At 42.3% G+C, this 22,452-nt stretch overlaps 1 protein-coding gene across 1 annotated transcript in view; it reads right to left on the bottom strand.

Moving 5' to 3' along the window:
* KIF26B (kinesin family member 26B) overlaps nt 1-22,452 on the bottom strand; it is a 429,471-nt gene that overhangs the window by 86,038 nt on the left and 320,981 nt on the right. The window contains exons 6-9 of the mRNA XM_032801064.2: nt 9,577-9,783; nt 8,060-8,153; nt 5,350-5,612; nt 836-1,019 (exon numbers count right to left, since the gene is read on the bottom strand). Of these exons, the coding sequence (XP_032656955.1) occupies nt 836-1,019; nt 5,350-5,612; nt 8,060-8,153; nt 9,577-9,783 (748 nt within the window). The remainder of the gene's footprint in view (nt 1-835; nt 1,020-5,349; nt 5,613-8,059; nt 8,154-9,576; nt 9,784-22,452) is intronic.

The raw sequence follows: 22,452 nt of genomic DNA, 5'->3' as shown, positions 1-22,452 counted from the left end.
TGGTACGTGGCTTTCCCTATGCTTTCAACAGACAGAAATGCCTTTGTAAAAGCTCTTAGAACCCCCTTAAGGGCTAATTCTGTAAACAATGAAAACAAATGGGCTTGCAATTTATTTAAAAAAAATAATAAAACAGGTCCAGAGCCAGAAGTCCTTAGTCCGTCAAAATCAATGGGAATTTTTCCTGGGGAAGTACTGAGTGAGAATTAATGTTTTTATTTATCATTTGTATTAAGTAGTGCTACCAAACAAGAGCATGTCCTCATGGTGCCAGGCACTGTACAAACACATAGCAAGAGGCAATCCCTGAGTCAAAGAATTCGCAGTCTAAATATTATTTGTTTTACAATAGTGCCTAGAAGCTCTGAGATGTTGACCTCATTGTGCTAGGAACTATAGAAACATATAGGAAGAAACAGTCCCTGCCCTGCAGAGTTTATCAGTTTCCATGGACACGATAGAGAAAGTAGTATTATCATCCTCAATTTAGGCTATCCCCTACTGATGAAAAGAACTTTCAGTCCCCATGGTCTTTTGATCCTTAGCTTCTGTGCTGAGACTCCCAGCAAGGGTGATAATTAAGGCCAAGTCTGATGGTGTTTTTCATTTCGATGTAGAGACCCGTCCATTAATTCACATCACAAAGGCAACTGAACAGCCAACAGATAGCAACAATTTCTCATCACTAATGACTTGGGCTCTGTTGGCATTTTCAACAGAGCTATGCTAATCAGCTAACGTAAACCAGGAGACAATTTGGCCCCTAGTCTTTTCAAGGACACCAGTTTATACAACTGCATGTGGCGAGGACACAGAAGAAAACAGAATGACTTACTGCCACCTTTGCCGCTCTTCTCCATGCGGTATTGGTAGATGTGCAGAGTGAAGAGCATGTGCGAGTTCCTGTGGTCCTCCTCATCACAGTCTCGCTGGTTGCTTCGGCGGGAGGCTATCGCTGCATCGAGGAAGAAGGCAGCCTTCTCTGCAGTGGGGGCACGGAGCTCACTCTGGTTTTGAAGCTGCAAGGCAACCCAGGGGAAAGCAAATAAAGCAGCCTTGTTGGGTTTCAGCACTAGCAGGTAACATTCTTGGTGCCCTGAAGTCTAAGCACAGCTAAATGCACTAGGGACATAGGATTGTGATACTGGACCAGATCTAGGGTTCAGCTGTCCTGTCAGTGAGTATGGCCAGTACCAGATGCTTCAGAAGACAGATTGCCATGTCCAGGCTTTTGCCTGAGAATCTATGGCTGTACCTAGTTGCTGTACCTTTGGCTGCAGTTCTATGAAAATCTAAGGACTAGATGTACTCCTGGGGGTGGAAGGATACATGTAAGTGTCTATGTTACATTACTTTCCTAAACCTTAAGCCATGTATTATACCACATTACCTTGGACTTGCGGTTGGTTTTTAACTACCATTGTTTGCAGTTCATTGCCATTCAGTTTCAGAGTTGTCAGTTAACAGGCATTACCACAGTGTTTGTGCTGCTAAAGTGGGATTACTGCGTTATCCCCTTTTGGGATTTAACATAGAAATGAACCACTGTAGCAGAGATATAAATTCATGTGTCTTTTTATACACACTGTACATGCTCAGGTCCTCGTTCTTGCTTTTCTCCCTCTCTGCACTTAAGCCCCAAAAATGTCCATGAGGAGGCTTTGCACTGGCTGCAGCCCGTGTTTATAACAACCACAAAAGAACACAACACTTCTCAGTCACATTGATGGAAACAGGGATCATCAATGGGCACAAGGCTCCTCCACGTATTCAGTTTGTTTTTTTAAAAAAGAAAACCCAAATGTCACATGGAAGTGCTGTTTTTGCATCCCCCTGGATGTGACAACCAAGAGGCTTGCTAATATCAGTGATGGAATCACAGTGTGGAGAAGTTAGAACTATGGAGTGGATTCATCCCGGTAACTGTGCTACAGCCTGTGAAGGGACCAAGCAAATGAGGGTTGGGCCTCCCCTATTCAAGGGTTGCCAAGGTTGCCCTGACTTGTGCTTCCCACTGCAATAGCACCTAAAGGCCTTGCAGCAGCAGGGAACAACAGGTTCAGGCTCTCAACATGCCAGGGAGAATTCTGAGCTAGCCTTCAGAGAGGCACAATATATCCCAGAGCTCCCCAGAATGCTCCCTTCTCTGTACCTGGCCAGCTCTGCTGACTGGGACAGATGGGAGGGGGCAGGCCTTTGGCATGTGTGCCAGGGACTGAAGAGGGAGCAGTCCCTGTACTCTGGGAAACCAAACATCTGTAGACTGTACTCAGCCCTTGTGAGACGTGGAGGAAGAGCATAAAGGAGAGGAAGCACCTCTGTGTCTTCCCCCACAAGTTGGTCGGAGGCAATCCATTAGATGAAGCAGCATGTCATGTACATACAATCGCATTTGCTGGACCTCAGTCACAGTCTCCAGTGTTGGGAATGTAAACTGCTCTTCTCTCTCCAAAATGATAGCGAGCATGAAGTCAGATATTATTAACCCTTAATAACGTGAGGAATGTGTGCGTGCTTCATGTCAGCGAACGTTAGTTTAGAGAAGTGACACGTGATTATGAAATATGACATTCACAGCTCCATGGATTCCAAGGCCAGAAGGGACCATTGTGATCATCTAGTCTGACCTCCTGTATAACACAGGCCACAGAACTTTCCCAAGATAATCCCTAGTGGATAGCTTTTAGAAAATCATCCAATCTTGAATTAAAAATGGTCAGTGATGGAGAATCCACAACAACCCTTGTTAAATTGTTCCAGTGGTTAATTACCCTCACTGTCAAAAATTTACACCTCATTTCCAAGTCTGAATTTTCAGCCATTGGATCGTATTACACCTTTCTCTGCTAGAATGAAGAACCCATTATTAAATATCTGTTCCCCATGTAGATATTTATAGACTGTGAACAAGTAATCCCTTAACCTTCTCTTTGTTAAACTAAATAGATTGAGCTCTTTGAGTCTCTCAATATAATGCATGTTTTTGTATCCTTGAATCATTTTTATGGGTCTTGTCTCCAATTAATCAACATCCTTCTTGAATGGTGGGCACCAGAACAGGACACAGTATTCCAGCAGCAGGCACACCAGTGCCAAATACACAGGTAAAATAACCTCTCTACTTCTACTTGTAATTCCCCTGTATATCCATCCAAAGATCACATTAGCTCTTTTGCCCACCATGTCACACTGGGGTTCATGTTCAGCTGATTATCCACCACGACCCAAAAATCTTTTTCAGAGTCACTGCTTCCCTATGTTCCTACATGTACATATTTATGTTTAGCCATATTAAAACACATAGTGTTTGCTTGTGCCCAGCTTGCTCTGTATCAATGACCTCTCTTCATTATTTACCTCTCCCCCTATTTTTGCGTCATCTGCAAACTTTATCAGTGATGATTTTATGTTTTCTTCCAGGTCATTGATAAAAATGTTAAATAGCATTGGGACATGAACTGACCCTGCATGACCCCACTGGAAACACACCCACTAGATGACGATTCCCCGTTTACAAATACATTTTGAGACCTATCAGTTAGCCAGTTTTTAATCCATGCCCTGTTAATTTTTAATAATTGTACATACACTGATGATGGCATTGGTGTTGGTAATACACAGAGCTGGTCCACAGACTACAGGGGAGGCCTGTTTGTCTGAGAGGTTTAAATATACCGACAAGTTTCCTTTTTCAGCCCTTACTATGAGTGGAGCTCAGGAGTAACTACCTCTTCTAAAAGAGAGGGAGCCCAAATAAAGGGTGAATAAAGTCATTAGAAGGTTAGAATCCGCCTAACCAAGTCTCACTAATCTACTTGCTTTCTTACTAATGCATATTTTCTCAGTTGATGCGGAGCACAGTTAGGGGTAGATATATATTAAAACAACCTCACCTTGTAAGCAACAAGATCATCCTCAAAACCATACACACTAAAGTCTTATTGAGAATAATATGACATATAGGAATCATGTTGCTGATTTTGTACATACATTAATAAAATATTTTACCTTCTTTTCCTCTGAGTATATCAAGCATTAATTCAGTTGTGTTGTATGAAGCTGTGAAACCTTTAGGCCCTTGTTTTCCACATACTGCACTTTTACAGTTGGGGTTGACAATACTGTACATCATCCTGAGGTCCTGCTTCTACTGTCCCCACTCTCTGGAGTGATTGGTGCCCTGAGGCTACTAGGTGCTTAGGGTTCAGAGACTGTAATTGTGCCCTGTCATCGTGGATTTCCCCCCAACTTGTGAACTCACATGGGGATAAGGCCTGTTGCTGTGTATATAGTAAAAGGAAAGAGTGGGCATTTTTTGTACCAACTAAGTAAAAGTAAAAAAGCCATAGACTTTCTAGTGGTTGCCCAGAAGATAATATGAACTACTTAGGTGTTCCTGCTGACTCTCCACGCCTGAAGAGAGTTGGAGTTATTCTTGGCTTGGCCAGCTCTAACATTTATTTCTTGGCAACAATTATAAGTAGCTATTAATACTTCCTACAACATTGCTAATGCTAGTGCCATGAATAATGTAGTTTATAGAGAGATAAACAGCCAAAGAAATGGCTTCCAGCTATTTGTGCAATACTGTAAATATTTTAGCTTGTTGTTTTATAAAAGAGATCACAGTTCTTCTCTTTTTTTAGTGGAGGTGAGGGGGAAGGTGAATTTTGTTTGCTCTGAATGTTTTCAAATTTTATTGCAAACATCAACCTCTGCTCATCATCAGTCATATTGGAGCTACAAATATTGAGGCTGGGAAAGCAGATGGCCCCACAGCTGCAGGTCATAAAGTTCTTGTGTGTTTCAAAGTAAACACATTCAAGTCTGCAAAGTTTATGCTTCAAGTAGTTCTTGAATTTGAATTCTACCATCTTAGTAGCTCAGAAAAATATCACTAGGCTTGGCAGAATTTGGTGTAATATTTTTTTTATAATTTTGATGAATAATATCAAGGTTTAAGCATATTTTAATTTTTATGAAATTAAATTTTCACAGTTGCAGGAAATTGGGGGGGCGGGGGTTGGACAATAATTATTTAAATAACAGTAGAAATTTAGAATCAAAAAGTTAAAGCTTTATAACTGTTAAATCAAATATTGCCAGCATCACATCAAAATATACAAGTAAATATCCTTAAATCAAACTCGAATAAGTTCTCAAGAAGAATTTTTCTTACTTTGCCTATCTGGAAAGTTCAGTTATCATAGATGGAAATACTATCATCACTTTTGTGTGTATGGAGCAACTGATGTTTCCCAGCATTTACTGATGAAAATCTAATCCTTTCAAGCCTAAATATCACATTGCTAGAGATTAGTTTTCATTTAAAATAAATCTTAAATTTACCTGCATGCCACAGATTGGGTCCTCACAAAGGTAGACACCTGGGGACTGACCATCCTGCAGGCTGCCTGTAGCTACTTCTGACAGTAAGTCCCTCAGATTTTCTTCTTTCCCCCACACTTCCACTGCAGAGATCCGGACTGAGAAGCGGGCCCCCGTCTTCTCTTTCCGTTCATTAATCAGCTTGAAGAGCCATGAGATGGCACAGGGGATTATGCCTAGGTTCTGCATAGAATCATCTTTTCCAATCATGGTGTATGATTTTCCTGTCAGGAGGGAGGGGAGAAAAAACTAAATTATGCTCAGTGCATCTAGAGCTTTCTGTCAAATGACATTCTGCACAGGTTCAGGAAAATCATTTCCTTTACTAAAGACAGACAGACAGACAGACAGAAAGGACAAATGACAGCGTTTAAAACTAGTAGGCTAGATCCAGAGTTGCGATCCATTTCTCTGTAGCCTTCTGCCACCATAAAGAGGCTGAAAAACAGCCAGATCTTCCTAGATGAAGATTCCCCTAACATTCAAGGAATCCTTAGCTGGGCTATAGCTGGTTCCTACACCACTCTGCAGCCAACAGTGTAGAGGGCATGTCGGGTAGGGTGGAGGGTGTGCGAGTGTCATGTGCTCCAACAATCCCTAGTTTGGAAATGATCTCCTGGTGGGGAGGAATGTTACTAGCCAGCATACTTTAGAGAAGCCCCTAGATGGTTCTATAGGATGCTGGGGCTGGAAATGCACAGAGTTGGCCCCGGGACCAGGGAGCTGCAGCTGGCTCTTTTCTGCATCCCTCCCTTAGCTACACTCAGCAGAAGCTAGACCTATCAGATAATCTGGTCCAGAGGTGGTCCCACGATGTTGGTTTTGGATTCAGATCAAAACGTTCCCTAAGTTCAGTGTTCTCTGGAACCAGGATTTTGGTGCAGGCCTGTCTCTGTTTAAAACATCTGTTAATTAAAAGGATGCATACAGTATTATCTTACTCTGTTTTCTGAATTACTTCAAATACTGCACATAGTTAAGTTTTCAGAATCTCTTTCTCATTTATAGCTCTTTCTATAGCTGTCACACAAACGATATTGATATGTATACATTTTAGACAATTTCTCATAGCTTTTTTTCTTACCTTATTTCATTTAATGAATTATGGGCATAAGTGGAATCTAATGTTAAGAAGATTAGTGCAGTAAGATATTTTTTAGACTTTACAACTCTTTGTGAAACTGTCTGTCTCTCTCTGTAGAAGAGGGAATGGTGGGGAAGGCAGTTAATGAAGCAGCTGCACATTGTCAGCTAATGTTTTATACTTTATCTTAGTCTAGATTAGATCATTAAGAACGTGGAAATCGGGAGTCAGAATCGGCCAACTGGTAGGACACTGGACTGGGAACATGGACTCTATAGCTGGCATTGCTTCACTTACTCTCTGGCCTTAAGCAAGACATGAAGGTTTGAGACTTCAAGTATTCATCAATTCCGGGTGCCTCCATTTTGGATGCAACTTGAGACAACCAGTGCCTGACAGTGTACTGTACTTCTTCATTACCTGAAGAATGGAAGTTTCCTTGAAGTGTTTTTTTTCCTTGGTAGAACTGCATGGGATCACTTTTCAGGCAGTAACAAAGGTGGCAAAGTTGTTGCCTTTAAATAGTCAGCATTTCCCAACAGATACCTCTAGATACGGATTAGCAGTACAGAAAATTACGTTAGAATTTTAGGTTTCAGAGTAGCAGCTGTGTTAGTCTGTATCCGCAAAAATAAAAGAGTACTTGTGGCACCTTAGAGACTAACACATTTTTTTAGCATAAGCTTTTGTGGGCTACAGCCCACATCCGAAGAAGTGGGCTGTAGCCCACAAAAGCTTATGGTCAAATAAATTTGTTAGTCTCTAAGGTGCCACAAGTACTCTTGTTAGAATTTTAGTGTCTTCTAAAAGAATCTTGTTTTGATGACACTCTTTTTGTCACCATTGAACGTTTTGATCATGCAAATGGTTGCAGAAGCAAATTTTTGGCTAGTCACTGAAGATTCAATTAATAATTAAATAAAATTTGTTTCAGGCAGAAAAGAAAGTGGTTTATAATGGGTAGGTCATCCATCAAAGAACAGCCAAAAATATCATGCGACTTAGGCACCCAGTCCCAATGCTTACATTTTGAATCACAAATATCGAATACTTGAAGGAACATAATCAGTTTGTAAGCAGCCCATAAGACTGCAATAGTTGCACAGATTTCTAATGCTGAAAATATTCATAAAAGCTGTAGATTACTATGCGATAATTCATCAGTCACCAAATTATTCTTATTACTATCACTTCCACTGCAGTAGTGCCTAAGGACAACAGGCAGGGCTCAGAACTCCATTGCACAAAGTACTGAACAAAAACACACAAAAGCAGCAAAGAATCCTGTGGCACCTAACACGGCTACCCCTCTGATACAAAAACACACAAAGGTAGCCCATGCTGCTGAGACCCCACAATCTAGGAGTTAGACAATATGTAACAATGGAATAAACGGACGAATGAGAAAGGAGGACCAGGTAGGGAAAAGACATGTGCATGACTAGGGTTTTCCAATTTCATATACATAATAGTGCACTGAACGCAGGCAGTTTAGAAGCTGTTGTTTTCCTTAACCTAAAATAAAAATCATTTTAGACTTGAAGTAGAAACTTTGCAGTTTGAGTAAGGAAATGTAACAATACCAACCCAGTTTCGCATGGCCAAAGCAGAATACGCAGCCGTCTGCCCCATTTACCACTGACTGGATCACCTCAGCCACAGTCCCAGCACACACTTCAGCCTGCCATGAGTAGAACAGGATTGACAAAGGTATTTAGTAATAAGAAAATTAATAGAAACATCATAAATATTAATGGCTGTGACAGCACCAAAATGTCATTGCTGATTTCCACTAGTATGGCGTTGTCTCTAAGGGCCCAATCTCACATGCCCTACTTACGTGAGTTGCCCCATTGAAGTTAATGGCCTTTTTTTGTTTACATTTTTCTTTAAAAAATTGCACTTTTTCAGCCTTTTTTGCTGCTGTTTATCAAATTTTGGATGCAGTGAAAGTGTTACAATTCTGCTGTCAGGTGGGTTGGAGAGTTTGTGCGGCGGGTGGGTGGGAGTCTATGAACAAGGTACAAACCCTTTTGTCTGGTCTTCACTAGGAAATATTTTCTAAAATTTCCCACCTTTGCTTTGAATCTCCACAGCTGTTAGCAACTGTAGGAGCCCGAAGACAAGATACTGGTAGCCGGTACTGTTTTAAGCACCTTGTCATATAGATTCACCCTGATCAGGTTTAGATAACACAGGCAGACACCCAGACCCCTGTCTAAACTATTCTGTTCCACTTCTAACACTATGCCCATCAGCTGGGGCTCAGCTAGTAGTAGCAGCAACATTTAGGAATTTTAGGGAAAATTCCCTACTGTAGATAAGACCTTGATGGTTGCTTCTCCATTGGTCCAGTTTACAGACATCTGTTACGCTATTGTTTTCTAATCCGTAATTAATATTACCACTAATTATTTATATATCTGGGGTAAAGCCTGCGTCGTCTTATACTGAACTGGGTGGCAAAACCCCACATAAATATTCCTCAGCTTCTTAGTGAGTTGAGGATAGAATACAGGATTAGCCATCTTCACATTATTGACTTGCAACACAATTACTAACCAAAAACAGTTGAAAGAGACCATCAAACACTGCTATCTGGTGTTTATTCGCAGGTTGGGCAACATTTTATATCACTAGTAAGATTTATCGCACATGTAATGCAAAAGATTAAAGCAGTGGTTCTCAAACTTCTTTGAACTGTGACCCGCTTTGGACATTAAAAATTACTACACGACCCCAGGAGGGGGGAGACTGAAGCCTTACCCTGCCCCATCGCTGCCACCCTGGATTTGAGGGCCAAAGCTAGCCTAAATCTAAGATAGCCCTGGCGACCCCATTAAAAGGAGGTCCCGAACCACTTTGGGGTCCTGACTCAGAGTTTGAGAACCGCTGGATTAAAGTAAAGCTGATCATCATATTATAGAGATTTGATTTAACGTATTTGTCTCAGTATTGCTGCCATCTATGGACCAAATTAATCCCTGGTCTAGCTCCAGTGAAATCTCTGAAATTACAGCAGGGATGAATTTGCCTCTTGGGCACACTAGTGCTAACTGGAAAACATCTTAGATCCCTGTTAGTCCAAGTCATACATTGCCTACCTGAGATGCATCTTGGGGGAAAACTGCATCAAAAGCAAACATCTTTGGGGGAACCTGATTGCCCCTTTTCTGGAAGGTGTTCTGGCCTCCACAGGACAATGGGTCATACAGAGTAATTTGCTTCTTACGGGGATCAACCTTTAAGAAGGAGCTTGACTCAGACGTATCCCGGGCAAGGGTGGAACAAATGCGCACCATGACTTTCACCTGTCAGAAAACACAGAAAGAAAACCACATTTAATTAGAGCATTGAATATACTAAAGTTTAGGATTTTTTAAATGGGCTTTCAAATTTCAATGCGCCAAATCATTCTTGCTTTACTTAAGCCAGTAGGGCCACTGAGGTCAATAGACATCCAAGTGTTTGTAAAGGAAGCAGAATTTGGCCTAAAGTGCACAATTAATAAGGCCGAGAGCCCGCTCTCTCTTGCCTTAATGGTCAACTTGTGTATTTAATGATTACCAAGCACATCAATGTATTTTAATGTCTCAGTTACTCTAGTACAAAGATATTACATCACCTTTTTTGTCTTGTGATTCACATAAATAGAAAATTAACTGCATCCTAGTAGACCAATTAAACAAACCAAAAGGTAATCTAGGCTGCTAAGCTATCGAGGCTGATACTGTTTCTATGAAGACGACTGATCAATAAAGCAAACACATAAAAGTTTGATTTGTAATTTACACCTTTTAATTTCTAATCCAAATGCCGACATGAAATGCCCAGTTCGTAGTGTCATCAAAGAGCTGTGAAAGAGCCTAGTTTTAATGGTCAGCTTTTGAAATTATCTCCAAGGGTCTGGAATGTAATAAGCGTTAAAGGATGTGTTAAAACATGTTAGCTCACAATCCATTAGATGAGTACATAACAAGGTGTTATTTCTATGACTAAGACTCTGTGGGATGTAATGAGGTTATACAGTATCCTCAACCAAACTTATAAGCAATTTACATATAAGCAAAACCACTGATAATTCAACACAGCTTTGGTCCCTTCAGTAATTTTACTTGTATTTGGCACATGACTTTTTGAACTTTGTAGGATACATTCCCCATCTTTGTCAACTCCTTTCCTTTCAAGTCACAGCTGTGTTGTTTTGTCCGGAAGCAGACTGACTTCAAGACGACAACCAGACAGAACTTATGGTTAAAAGCTTCTTAAATATGTCAGTTGTATCAAACACACAAGTTTGGGCAAGTGGCAGTGCATCAAGTGGTGTCCTCATCATAGCGTGAAAGCATAACTACTGTTAACATTAAGGAAGTGGCATGTATGCCTCAAGAGAAGACTATTTCCGAATTTTGAGGCAAATTACAATTTCTTTCTCTCTGCAATGCAAACAGAGCAGTTTCATGCAAATTACCATCTGAATATAGTCTGTGTGCACAAGTGGGGAATGGACCCAATGCCAAATGCTCCTCTCCCCATTTGGGATGGCACTACTTGTGAGTGGGGACCCCCGTTCACGGTGGCACTAGCCCTCCAAACTGAGATGAGATTAAATCAGAAGCCTGGTGAGTTCAAACTCACTGGGACAAATTCATCCTTGCTATAACTCCACTGACAATGGAATTACACCAGGCATCAATGTAGTCCATTCAGTATTTGTGTGTTCCCTTCTGCATACACCCAGGGTTAAAAGGGGTGATTTGGCCCTAAATCTCTTAACGTGAGAAAATAATTTGATCATTAGACAGGAAGTCTGGTTAAGACTCTGTACCCAGGCTTTCTGTTCTGTGTTCCACTACCAATTAAGGTAAAGCAGAGAAACATTGCTGGAGTGCGGAAGGTTCTGGTCTCATTTATTCAGCCTCACTATTTGTTTAACCTTCCTCCCCAATCCCTAATTTAAAAAGCCTGTTTGTTATGCCTCCCCACTTTCCATACTGTGTTAAAGGCATTCTATTCAGCGCTGCCGTAGGTAGGCACAGCTACCATTGAAGAAAGTGGGAGTTACACCCACTGGAGCTCTAGGGCTGAATTTGGCTCAAAATAATTAATTTATTGCTGATGCAATTCTCCAGGCAGTTCAGGGAGAGTCAAGTCAATGGGGTAGGGAGGGAGCACACCAAGAAATCCCTAGCAGGGCAAGAAACCAAAAGGGCAAATATAACCCTTTAACTGTTTTCCTGCTTGCATCTTGCTCCCTGTTTGCTTTCTCTGCAGTGCCCTATAGTTTTAAATGGATGCCGACATTTGGAGCATGAGATTGATCTGCTGGAAATCAAACTGACATAACACTGTAAATAAAAACAAACTGCCTGATGCGCTTTTAAAATCTATTTTTTCTGTGTGTTCAGGTGGTGCATTTGAGTGCTACCAACCCACATCCCGCAAACTCCTGATCACTTCAAACGAAGAGCAAAACTGACTAAATACACCCCAGGACTGATTCTAATCTCAATTACATCGGTTTTACACCAGTGTAACTCCCTTAGCTGCAGTGGAGTTACTCCTGATTTACACTTGTATAAGTGACATTAGAATTAGGCCCATTTCATCTCACTGCTGAATTAACATAATTGACCGTTCTATTCTCCAACAAATGTTTCTGCTCTTAGGATGGCAGAGGTTTCAGGAGCCAGATCTCTCTCTCAGAGGCATAAAAAGCCAGTGTAGCTGAAATTATAAAATTTACTATCATTAGTGGCAAATATGCTGAATAAACCGCCATCATGAGTTCATCAGGGAGTGACCCCAAAGACAGATAGCATAAATTATTTGCCTACTAGTTCCTGGTGTTCTGGTATATGTGAGCTTTATTCTGTACCTGTGAGGTGAGCTAATGACACTACGTTGCAATGTACATTGATATTTCCAGAGCATTGCTCTTTCATTTGTTTTGAAGAAGAGATTGAGAATTTTCTATTGGTCAAAGTGAAGAATGATTATGCTGACCAGAGCATTCTGGATTGTAACCTCAGTTAAGAGAGACACTCATGACAGTGTTAACGACGGTAGGCAAATCACTGGACTGGCTTGTGCCACTGTCAACTTAGTACATGTCCACTATAAACCAGATGCAAGGACTGCCAGATTCTGATCTCATGTGACTGAAAATCAGAAGCAGCTCTCCTAATTTCAACTGGAGTGGGTCAAAACTGCTGTAAGAGCTAGTTAGACCCAAAATGTCTTAGCTGACTTTCTTGTGAAATGGCAAAGAGGAGGTGTTTAAAAATTGCCTAACACTATGAAAAAGTGGATCAACTTGACATCATTATTTTCCACATGAATTTAAACAGTTTTCTTCTAAATAGTATACACAGTATGGATAGGTAATATTTATATAGGTTTCCAAAAGTAAATATTCATTTAATTATTAAACATGGGAGCTGTCCCTTTGACCATTAATTTATATTTATTTATTTTATAATAGGAGATATACCAATCTCCTAGAACTGGAAGTGTCATTGAGTCCAGCCCCCTGCCTTCACTAGCAGGACCAATTTTTGTGCCAGATCCCTAAGCGGCCCCCTCAAGGATTGAACTCACAATCCTGAGTTTAGCAGGCCAATGCTCACGCCACTGAGCTATGCCTCCCCCCCAAATCAACAATGTCACTTAATGTGGCTTTTAGCAGATATTTTAAGGGAACACCACAGTCTCAGTCACCAAGCTGGAATGACTCTTTTGGAGACTGAGATTTTACCAACCTCTCTGTCTTCTCTGAAAAAAGACTAATAGAACATAGGCAGGTTTTTATTAGACATGAATGCATTATGGGGCAAATCTAGACCTGGAAAAAGAAATGCAACTGTCATGGAAATCTCTTGGACAAAATTAATGTGAACAAAAATAGTGCTGTAAATTAAAGACAGTGTATAACTGAGGTGAAAAGTGAGTCTGAGCAGTAACAAAGGATAACCACTGATTTGGTATTTTGTAAGAACCTGACTCTGCTCTCAGTTACACCAGTTCATTCCATTGTAACTCCCTTGACTTCAATTCAGTTATTCCTGCTTTATAGCAAATTAATTGGAAGAAGAATCAAGCCCTAGGTGTGCAAAATAAGTATAATTTACAGTCTAAAGAGAGCTGCCACTGGGTATAGTTGAAGAAGGTACAAACAGAAAAGGTATAAGATACAGTAGAGGTGGCCTGCAAAATGGGGATACTGATACTTAGATTCACACATGTAATCCTGGTACTATATGTTAAGCACAGTAAAACAAAGGGATAAAAGGGATATTTGTATTTGGAGCAAATGGTTTGTGGTTAAGGCATAAATGAATGAGAGCCAGGAGATGTGGGTTCTATCTCCGGATTTGCCAAAGACATGCAATGTGACCATAGACAGGAGCCCCTTGATCGCTGCTTCATTTCCCAATCTGTAAAATGGGTGAAATTACCACCTCCCTCACAGGAAAGTTGTATGGCTACATTCAATCACATTGGTCAAGTGCTTTAAGGATTCTCAGATGGAAGGTGCTATTGAAGTGCAAATTATTATTAAATATTCTAATTATTATCTGTGTAACTTAATAGTGAAGATGTCACACAAGAAAATTCTCCAACTCTGGTTATGACAATAGTACATGGAATTGACTACATCAGGCAGAACTGATGGAGCCACATGGCCCATTGCACTCCCATTTCACATGCAATTTATGAACAGGTAGGAGTGATGGGTTTAAAGCCAGTGCAGGACCATGCAATATACTACACCAGGGAGGCAGTATGAAAGAAGGTAGAACACTAATTCATTCAGCTACGGGGACAGCTCCAGGAACCTTTCAGTTCAATTTCAGATTGAAGATCACAGCTGCTGCTCTGGGTAAGAGAGAATATAGCGCAGTTCATTTGAAGTCAGCTGAACAGTGGGGTTTAAGAACTTTAATACTTTTTGCTTTGCCTTGCAATTTAAATGAACTATAAATCGAGATTTTTCTCCTTTTTAAAGGCAGGAAATTGGGTTTTTATGCTTCGCTTCCTGTGTGTCATTATTCCCTTAGTCCATTGCTACACTTCCCCACTAATTCTCTGTAATTAAAGAGTTTAGGATATACCACTTGTGATTTACAGGACCATTCAGACTGCCTGCTGAAGTTCTTATTTGAGTCCCAATAATTGTTCAGGTCCTTGGCAATGTCAAGCTTCAGATACACCTCTCTGATTGTTTCCATATAACAGAAAAAAAAATGCAAGACACAAGAGCGTGCTCTTGGAACACACATTATTAATAAAACAAACATTCTGGGTCAAATTTTGGTCGCATACCCATGTCAATCCAGATTAACTCAGTCTACTTACTCTGGATTTACATCGGTTTGAATAAGTTCAGAATGTGGCCCACTTTTTCTGTATTGTGAAGTTTCTTTGCCTAAACATAAGCCTTGCCTCCTAATATTGCACACTCCACGGGCAGCAGCACCAGTGCTTGCAAACTTGAGCATACAGGGCACGATCCAAGCCCATTGATCGCAATTGTGCATACAGGGCTTGATAGAAGCCCACTGAATTTAGTAGGAGTTGTTTAATTGATTTTAAGGGGTTTTAGGTCCAGCCTATAGGCCTTTATTGTGCCCTTACACCAGTTCTGCACTCTGTCATTGGCTTCAGTGGTGTTACTCTTGATCTGCAACAATGTAAGCGAAAGCAGAATCAAGTCCATACTGCTTAGACTTTCATTACCAGGTCTTGTTTTAAATTGTAACACCACTTTTAGGGCTGTATTTATATACACTGGTGACCGGCATGAGAAAGTCACCATTTACCCACAGTTCCCGCTCAGTAGTGTCAGCCATAGCACTGTCATTTTATGCATAGGGAAATCATTTTGTTATTTCTATACCACTGTACAGTAGCTGTTAGTAAATGCAGATTTGCTAATGGTCACTACTGTCATTTAAGCTGACAGAATCAGGCTGCCTCACTTCCCAGTTTTCACACTGTGCCCCAAAAACATGATGTTCTTGAATCAAGAGGAGAAAACTGGCTAACTGCAGGTTTTTCCCTCTGGTAAGCCCATTTGGCGACCCACCACGGCCCTTTTCTTATGTTCTCAATCTACATGGAAAGTGCTGGAAACTACAATAGTCAGGGGAAGAAAAAAAACACTAAACTGAGCCAGTGATACATCCCTCTCTCAAATGCCTGCAGGGGACTTGTGGATTCCTGGCAGTGAAGTACGGAACACGGGGTAGGTAAACTGCATCAAACACTAATAACCAGGAATGGAGGCTGGAGTAAGGGAACAGAAGTCTTTGGAGACCTGCTTCAACATTAGGGATATTCTCACTTCCTCCTGCCCCTGACTGTAAGATTTAGTTTGAGGCTCATTTATCTAATTATTCAGCAGATAGGCCTAGACAGCTGTTGCTTTGGGCAGTGTGCTTGTCTTTACGAGCTGCTTCATTCATCAATCATTTCAGCACCTTCTGTTGGACGTACACTGTAGCATGAGGGGAGGCAGGGATTGTGATGTATTCAGTGGAGAGACAGAGCAGGGCTATTGAGCAATATTAGCACTCCATCAATGTAATGGCAATCACTGGCTGCAGGAACAGCCTTATTGGAGGTTAATGAAGAGTGGGCTTTGTAATTTCTCACCGTTACTGCTGTAAATAATGGCAGCAGATATATTTTGTTGTAGCCACCCACAAAACATTACAGCACAATAAAATCTATAACTTCTCATTTCTTATGCACATATACTTTCTTTACATGATGGATGTAAAACTAGAAGCTTTCCCGCACTGTCCAGATGATCTGGAAGCATTTTGATAAGTTTCACCATTTAAAGAAGCCTCACATCCTTTTCTTCCAGCTCAGAAGACATATCTATTAATGTTAAAATGAAATCTAGATAGTCAAGATAAAGAGATCAGGCCAAATTTAACCAAATGCAGCCTGTAGGAAGTGAAGGCAGCTGCAATGGACATCTCTGGGCCAACCTCAGCAGTGACAAAAACGCTGGGGTAAGTTACATCGGGTGTAACTTGGTCAGAAAATGTAATTGGGCCCACTTCTCCTCTCAGGCCATTTATCATCAGTAATTCTGCAGGATTCCGTGCAGCCACTGCTGATTTACATTAGTTTGAGTGAGAAGAGAATCAGTCCATTGCGTGCAAGTGGCAAAGCAATATTCTGCTACTGACATTAGTTTGGGATTCAGTGGGTTTGTAACTCATACTCCAAGAGACCAGGAGAGAGGACGTAGCGGGATAAAGAGCTAACAGGAAGATGTAAGATAAAACCCACACATCTGGTTTAATTCCCACCTTCACTACCCACAACTCTGCTAGGGAGCTATTTCACACTCAACATGAGTGCAACCTCCAGTGGTACCTGATGGGAATGGCTTCCTCTTATGCAAGCGCTGAATTTTCCATACCCACTAATTGTCAGATCTGTGCAAGTTACAGTATGCCACGTATATCCATTGTGCTAAATCCTGCACTCGCCTATAGCCAGCACAAGGGGGCTATAGAGCAGACTCTAGGAACACCGCCAACACAGTGGCATAAAGCTGGCATAGCCCAGCCTCCAGCACTATGCCAGGCCAGAAGTATGAGCATGAGGAGGGGCAACACCAAAACCCTTGTTGCCCTGCAGTCCCCAGGAGGCAGATGGCCCTAGGGTTGAGGAGCAGTCCTGAAGCTGCTCTAAACTATATTGGAAGACAAATTGGTCCCTGGCTGTATCCAAGATTGGGGACCCACAAATGGTTCCTTTGTGATTTCCCCACTTCTACTGTGCAGCAGAAGACTGGTCCAATTTTCTTATCTATTTACACTGGAGTTGTAAATTAAACCACCATTTATATCACCTTTCAAAAGGCACAAGCAGTTAAAGATAAAAAATGTCATGGCAACTCAGCAGCAAACTAACACATACTGTTTCTCATTATTTTATTTGTACAGAGCCAATCTGATGCTACGTGTATTACAAAAGGGGACTGATTCTTCTGTCTTTCACACCTGTAACCCCACTTGAGTCACACCAGAATAAAACCAGTACAAATGAGGGGAGAATAAGGGCCAATGTCTCCACTTTGAAAAAACTCTAGACAAGGCCTCATCCTGATCTCACCCATTTTACACCAGCGAGCCTCCATTGGCTTGATTAGAGTAACTCCTGATTTACACTAGTGTATGTGAGATCAGAATCAGTCCCAGAGGGGTCTAATGTCAGCACACAGACAACAGAAAAGAAAAAAGTTATGAAAGGAGGAGGATGGGGGGTAACAATTTTACTCCCTATAGATACCTAGCCATCTATACATTATTGTTTCTGTAACTAATATAACTGAAAGGATAACAGAAAAATGTGAGGGGGAATATAAGAGGTCAACGGTACAAACTCTTTTAGGTTACAAGACCAAGCCTAAGCCAGTTGGATCTTGTTCATATAAGAACAGCCTTAAATTCTGTAATCAGTTGGTATGACACGGACACAATGCTGAGTACCACATACAGCCTGAAACCAGCTTATATGTCCCTGCCAAGTCACATGAGAAGTTGCATTGCCATCTGGTCATTTGTTAACCTAATGAGGAACAGTGCAACCTTATGGTTCTTTTCTTTTTAGGGGAATTTGGATCACATCACCAGAAGGCATAATCCCTCCCTGAGTTCCCCAACACGCAGGGGATCGTGTATCCTGCACTATCCTTTTGGTTCTTCCCTGACCCTTACTGGCAATTTTCCCTCCCAAAAGAGCATGGAGGAAGCAGTCTCTATGCTTCCCCAAGTGCAGGGATAGAGAGTGACCTAGGTCTTTGTGCCCCCTCTCCCCTACCACCCCACAACACACTCATCTACTTGCAAAAGGCCCAGCAACATTTTAATCCAGATTGTATGTTGAAGCTCGAATTCTATCCTCTCCTGGCAATTTCTTTAAATCAGACATTTCACAACATTTCCATAAGAGATGGACTCAAACTGGAACAGCGCAATCTAAATATCCCCGAACAAGCTGTCAAACTGGTCTCCTCCAGCACTACAACATGGATCTTTTAGAGGACACCTACCAATGAAGTCAATGGAAGCTTTGCATGCAAAGTACTGCAGAGTTACCAATACCAGTAGCATGGGGGAAATTTCTGCTCACTTCTGTCCTTCAGTACAGAATGTATTCTCCAGCTCTGATTAAAAATGTAACAAAAAATATGTTTGACTGCCATGAATTTCAAGAATGCTAATGAGGGCTCCACTTTCCCTGTGGTCAGGTTTCCTCCCCTTTCTAAACGGGGACCAGCTTTTATGTGCAGCTTCACTTTTAATGGACTTTTAGGCTGGAGTTTCCTCCAAACCCAAACAGCTCTAACTCAGTTCCCCTTAATCCTCTCCCCAATTTCCCACAGGGATACTCACATTCTGATTAGCATTCAGCCTTTTAGAACAAATCATTAAAGGGGATCCGGGTAACTGACAGTATTCATACTTTATGGCAAACACACAGAGCTCAGAAGGAGTACTAGCCTCCCATGCATACCACAGACCAAATGCTGCCTCCATGCACACCCCAGAAGGGGCATTCTGTGCACCAAGAAAATCTGCAGAGACCAGGGAGGCGTGTGTCCCCATAGACACTGGATTTGGAGTAGCAGTGGAGTGGCTCGTCTGCCTTTACCACATAGCCTCAAAGTTGCAGAAGCCCCCATGGGCACAATGTGTTCCCATCACGAGAAGGGCAATGACTGGGGGATCCAGGAAGTGAGGAGTGCATTGGCCCTTTTGTCTAGTCTGTTGCTATACCACCCACAGAAACACTGAGGAGGGGAGGGATAGCTCAGTGGTTTGAGCATTGGCCTGCTAAACCCAGGGTTGCGAGTTCAATCCTTGAGGGGGCCATTTACGGAACTGAGGTAAAAATCTGTCTGGAGATTGGTCCTGCTTTGAGCAGGGGGTTGGATTAGATGACCTTCTGAGGTCCCTTTCAATGCTGAAATTCTATGATTCTATGAATCTGCTGCAGTACAGGAAGCCTTAAGGGGAGCTCTGCTTTACTGCACTCAGGGTTCCCTCCTGGAAACCTGCTCCTCCTGCAAAACAGAACCACAGATTTCAGAGCCATCAGGGCTCTCCATCCCTGGTGTGAATGTGTCTGTATGGGGCGGGCAGCAGAAAGCAGGTGGATTTCACACAGCATCAGCATTTCAAACTTCCCTGCTGTGTATTTAAGATGATACATTGCTCCATACTCAACATACTGCTAAAACATCAGTATCCTCTTTGTGAAGCAAAGAAGTATTACATAGGTGCATTACAGTATAACAGACCTGATACCTTCAGGCCACGTCTATACGACGCGCCGTATCGGCGCGTTACAATCGATTGCTCGGGGATCAATATATCGTGTCTCATCTAGACGCGATATATCGATCCCTGAGCGCACTTACATCGATTCCGGAACTCCACCAAAACCAACGGAGTTCCGGAATCGACATGGCGAGCCGCGCACATCGATCCCGCGCGGTGAAGACGGGTGAGTACATCGATTTTAGATAATCGATTTCAGCTACGCTATTCTCGTAGCTGAAATTGCATATCTAAAATCGATTTTCACGCTTCGTGTAGACCTGGCCTCAGTAGCTAGTTTACCTTAATTCTCTAACTAGATAGAGGGGCATTCAGGGTTTCTCATTACACATGATCAAGTACAAGGGCAGGGACCAGGAGCTCCTATTTAACAAGATGCTCTGTATCTTGTTTAATCAAATGAGAATTTTAATGGAAAGAATGAGAAAAAAGAAAAACAATTCTGAAGTCACTGTTAAACATGCCTTTGAGATGACTTCTATTATAAGTGTTAGCCAGACAAAGAATGCTGAGGCATTGCACAAAAGACAAAGCAGCCTAGGCCTTTTTATTATTTATACAAATGATCTCCATGATTACGTGCAAAGGAAGATTTCCAAGTCTGCACGTGACATTGTTCGGTGTGGCACTGTAAATAATGAGCGGCGGCGCAATCAGATAAGAAGGATTTACTTTATTTAAAGCTGAGTGGCAATAAGTGACAAATTGCAGTTTAATGTAGATAAGTGTGGAAAAATAAGCACAGAGCCAGAGAATGAAAACTGATAATAATATCCACTAAATAGAGTGGGTGATTCCAGGTACTGAGCGGGGAAAAGATTTGGTAGTTCAGTGAGAGAAAAAAAAATTCCAAAGCTCCAGACCAGAGGTGGGCAAACTACAGCCTATGGGCCGGATCTGGCCCCTCAAGACTTTGGAGCCGGCCTGCAGGATAGCCCCCTGAGGCTCTGTGGCGCTCTCAGAAGCAGCCAGCACCACTTTCCTGCAGCCTCCGGGTCGGGGGGCAGAGGGTTCCGTGCATTGCTCTTGCCTCCAGGCACTGCCCCCCGCAGCCCCCATTGGCTGGGAATGGGGAACCGTAGCCAATGGGAGTTTTGGGGGAGATACCTGGAGGCGCGGCAAGGGCAGCACATGTGGAGGCCTCCCCCTTCCCCTCACCTAGGGGCCACAGCACTTCCTGGAGCGGCACGGGGCCAAGACAGGTATGCAGGGAGCCTGCCCTGGCCCCAGTACACACCACTGCCACCCTGGAGCCACTTTAGGTAAGTGGCACTGGGCCAGAGCCCAAATCCCTCCTGCACCTCGCCACCAAGCTCCCTGCCCTAAGCCCCCTGCTTGCACCTCGCACCCCAACTCCCTGCCCTGAGCTCCCTGCTGCACCCTATATCCCTGTGCACCCTAACCCCCTGCCCTGAGCCCCCTGCCACACCCCACACCCCTCCTGCACTCAAACCCCTGCCTTTAGCCCCCTCCTGCAGTCCACACCCCTCCTTCACCCTGCCCTGAGCCCCCTCCTGCACCCCAAGTCCCTTCCCTGAGCCCCCTCGTACACCCTGCACCCCTCCTCTGCTCCAATACCTTGCCCTAAGCCCCTTTCTGCACCTCACTCTCCCTCTCTCTCGCACCCCAACCCTCTGCCCCGGCCCTGCATACAATTTCCCCACCCAGATGTGGCCCTCGGCCCAAAAAGTTCACCTTCCCCTGCTCTAGACCAATATGCATTTGTCATGAAGAAAATGAGCAGGAGGAATAGCATTGGTGGGTGGAGTCAATATAAATCCAAGGAGGTGACATTACCATATAAGGTGACGTAGCTTGTGTATTATTGTGTACACAGCACAGGAACCCTACCTCTGAAAGAGGTATAACAGCCTTAAATGGGTGTGTAGTGTGCAGCTGGGAGCTTGGGAAGAGGCTTCTGGGATTAAGGCTATAGGAAAATATCAGGACATTTAATGATTTGCTTTCACGGGCAAGATATGTGATTCTGCAGTTAGCCTTTGCAGAAAATGGTAGCTTTTTCACGCTGAAAAAAACTCAAGAGTAGATCCTGATTTCACTTCAATTTTATACCAATCTAACTTCCATATCTTCAGTGAAATTACTCCTGATTTACGCTGGGGTAAATGAAATCAGAATCAGGCTCAAAATCTAGACATTAGCAACAACAATAAAAATGATTAAAGGGAGCTCATTAAATGAAAACAATTAATACAGGGTTTCCACCCCAAACAATAATATTTTCCATTGTTACTACACCTTCCATCTGAAGATCTCAGCATGCCTTACAAACATTGATGTATTAAGCCCCATAACATGCTCAACAGATAAGTCTCCTTATCCTCATTTTACAGACAGGGAAACTAAATATTAAAGGGATTAAGTGAGTTGTCCAAGATCATATAGGATGCCCGTGGCAGCTCTGGAAATAGAACCTAGATCCTCTGTCTCCCACACCTGTCCCATAAACATGAGGATATCCTTCTTCTCAGGTGAGGAATCCTTTTAACTGACATTTTCCTTCAATAGGTTTTATTTTGCTTACGATTACTTGTTTGCTTTGACCTTCAGACTCTGATCCAAACAATCAATTATTAAAATCTTATTTAT

Source organism: Chelonoidis abingdonii, chromosome 3 (assembly GCF_003597395.2).
Source record: "Chelonoidis abingdonii isolate Lonesome George chromosome 3, CheloAbing_2.0, whole genome shotgun sequence".
Lineage (NCBI taxonomy): Eukaryota > Metazoa > Chordata > Testudines > Testudinidae > Chelonoidis > Chelonoidis abingdonii.
The sequence above is the reverse complement of the archived record's forward strand: the minus strand, read 5'-3'. Positions and strand labels throughout refer to the sequence as shown.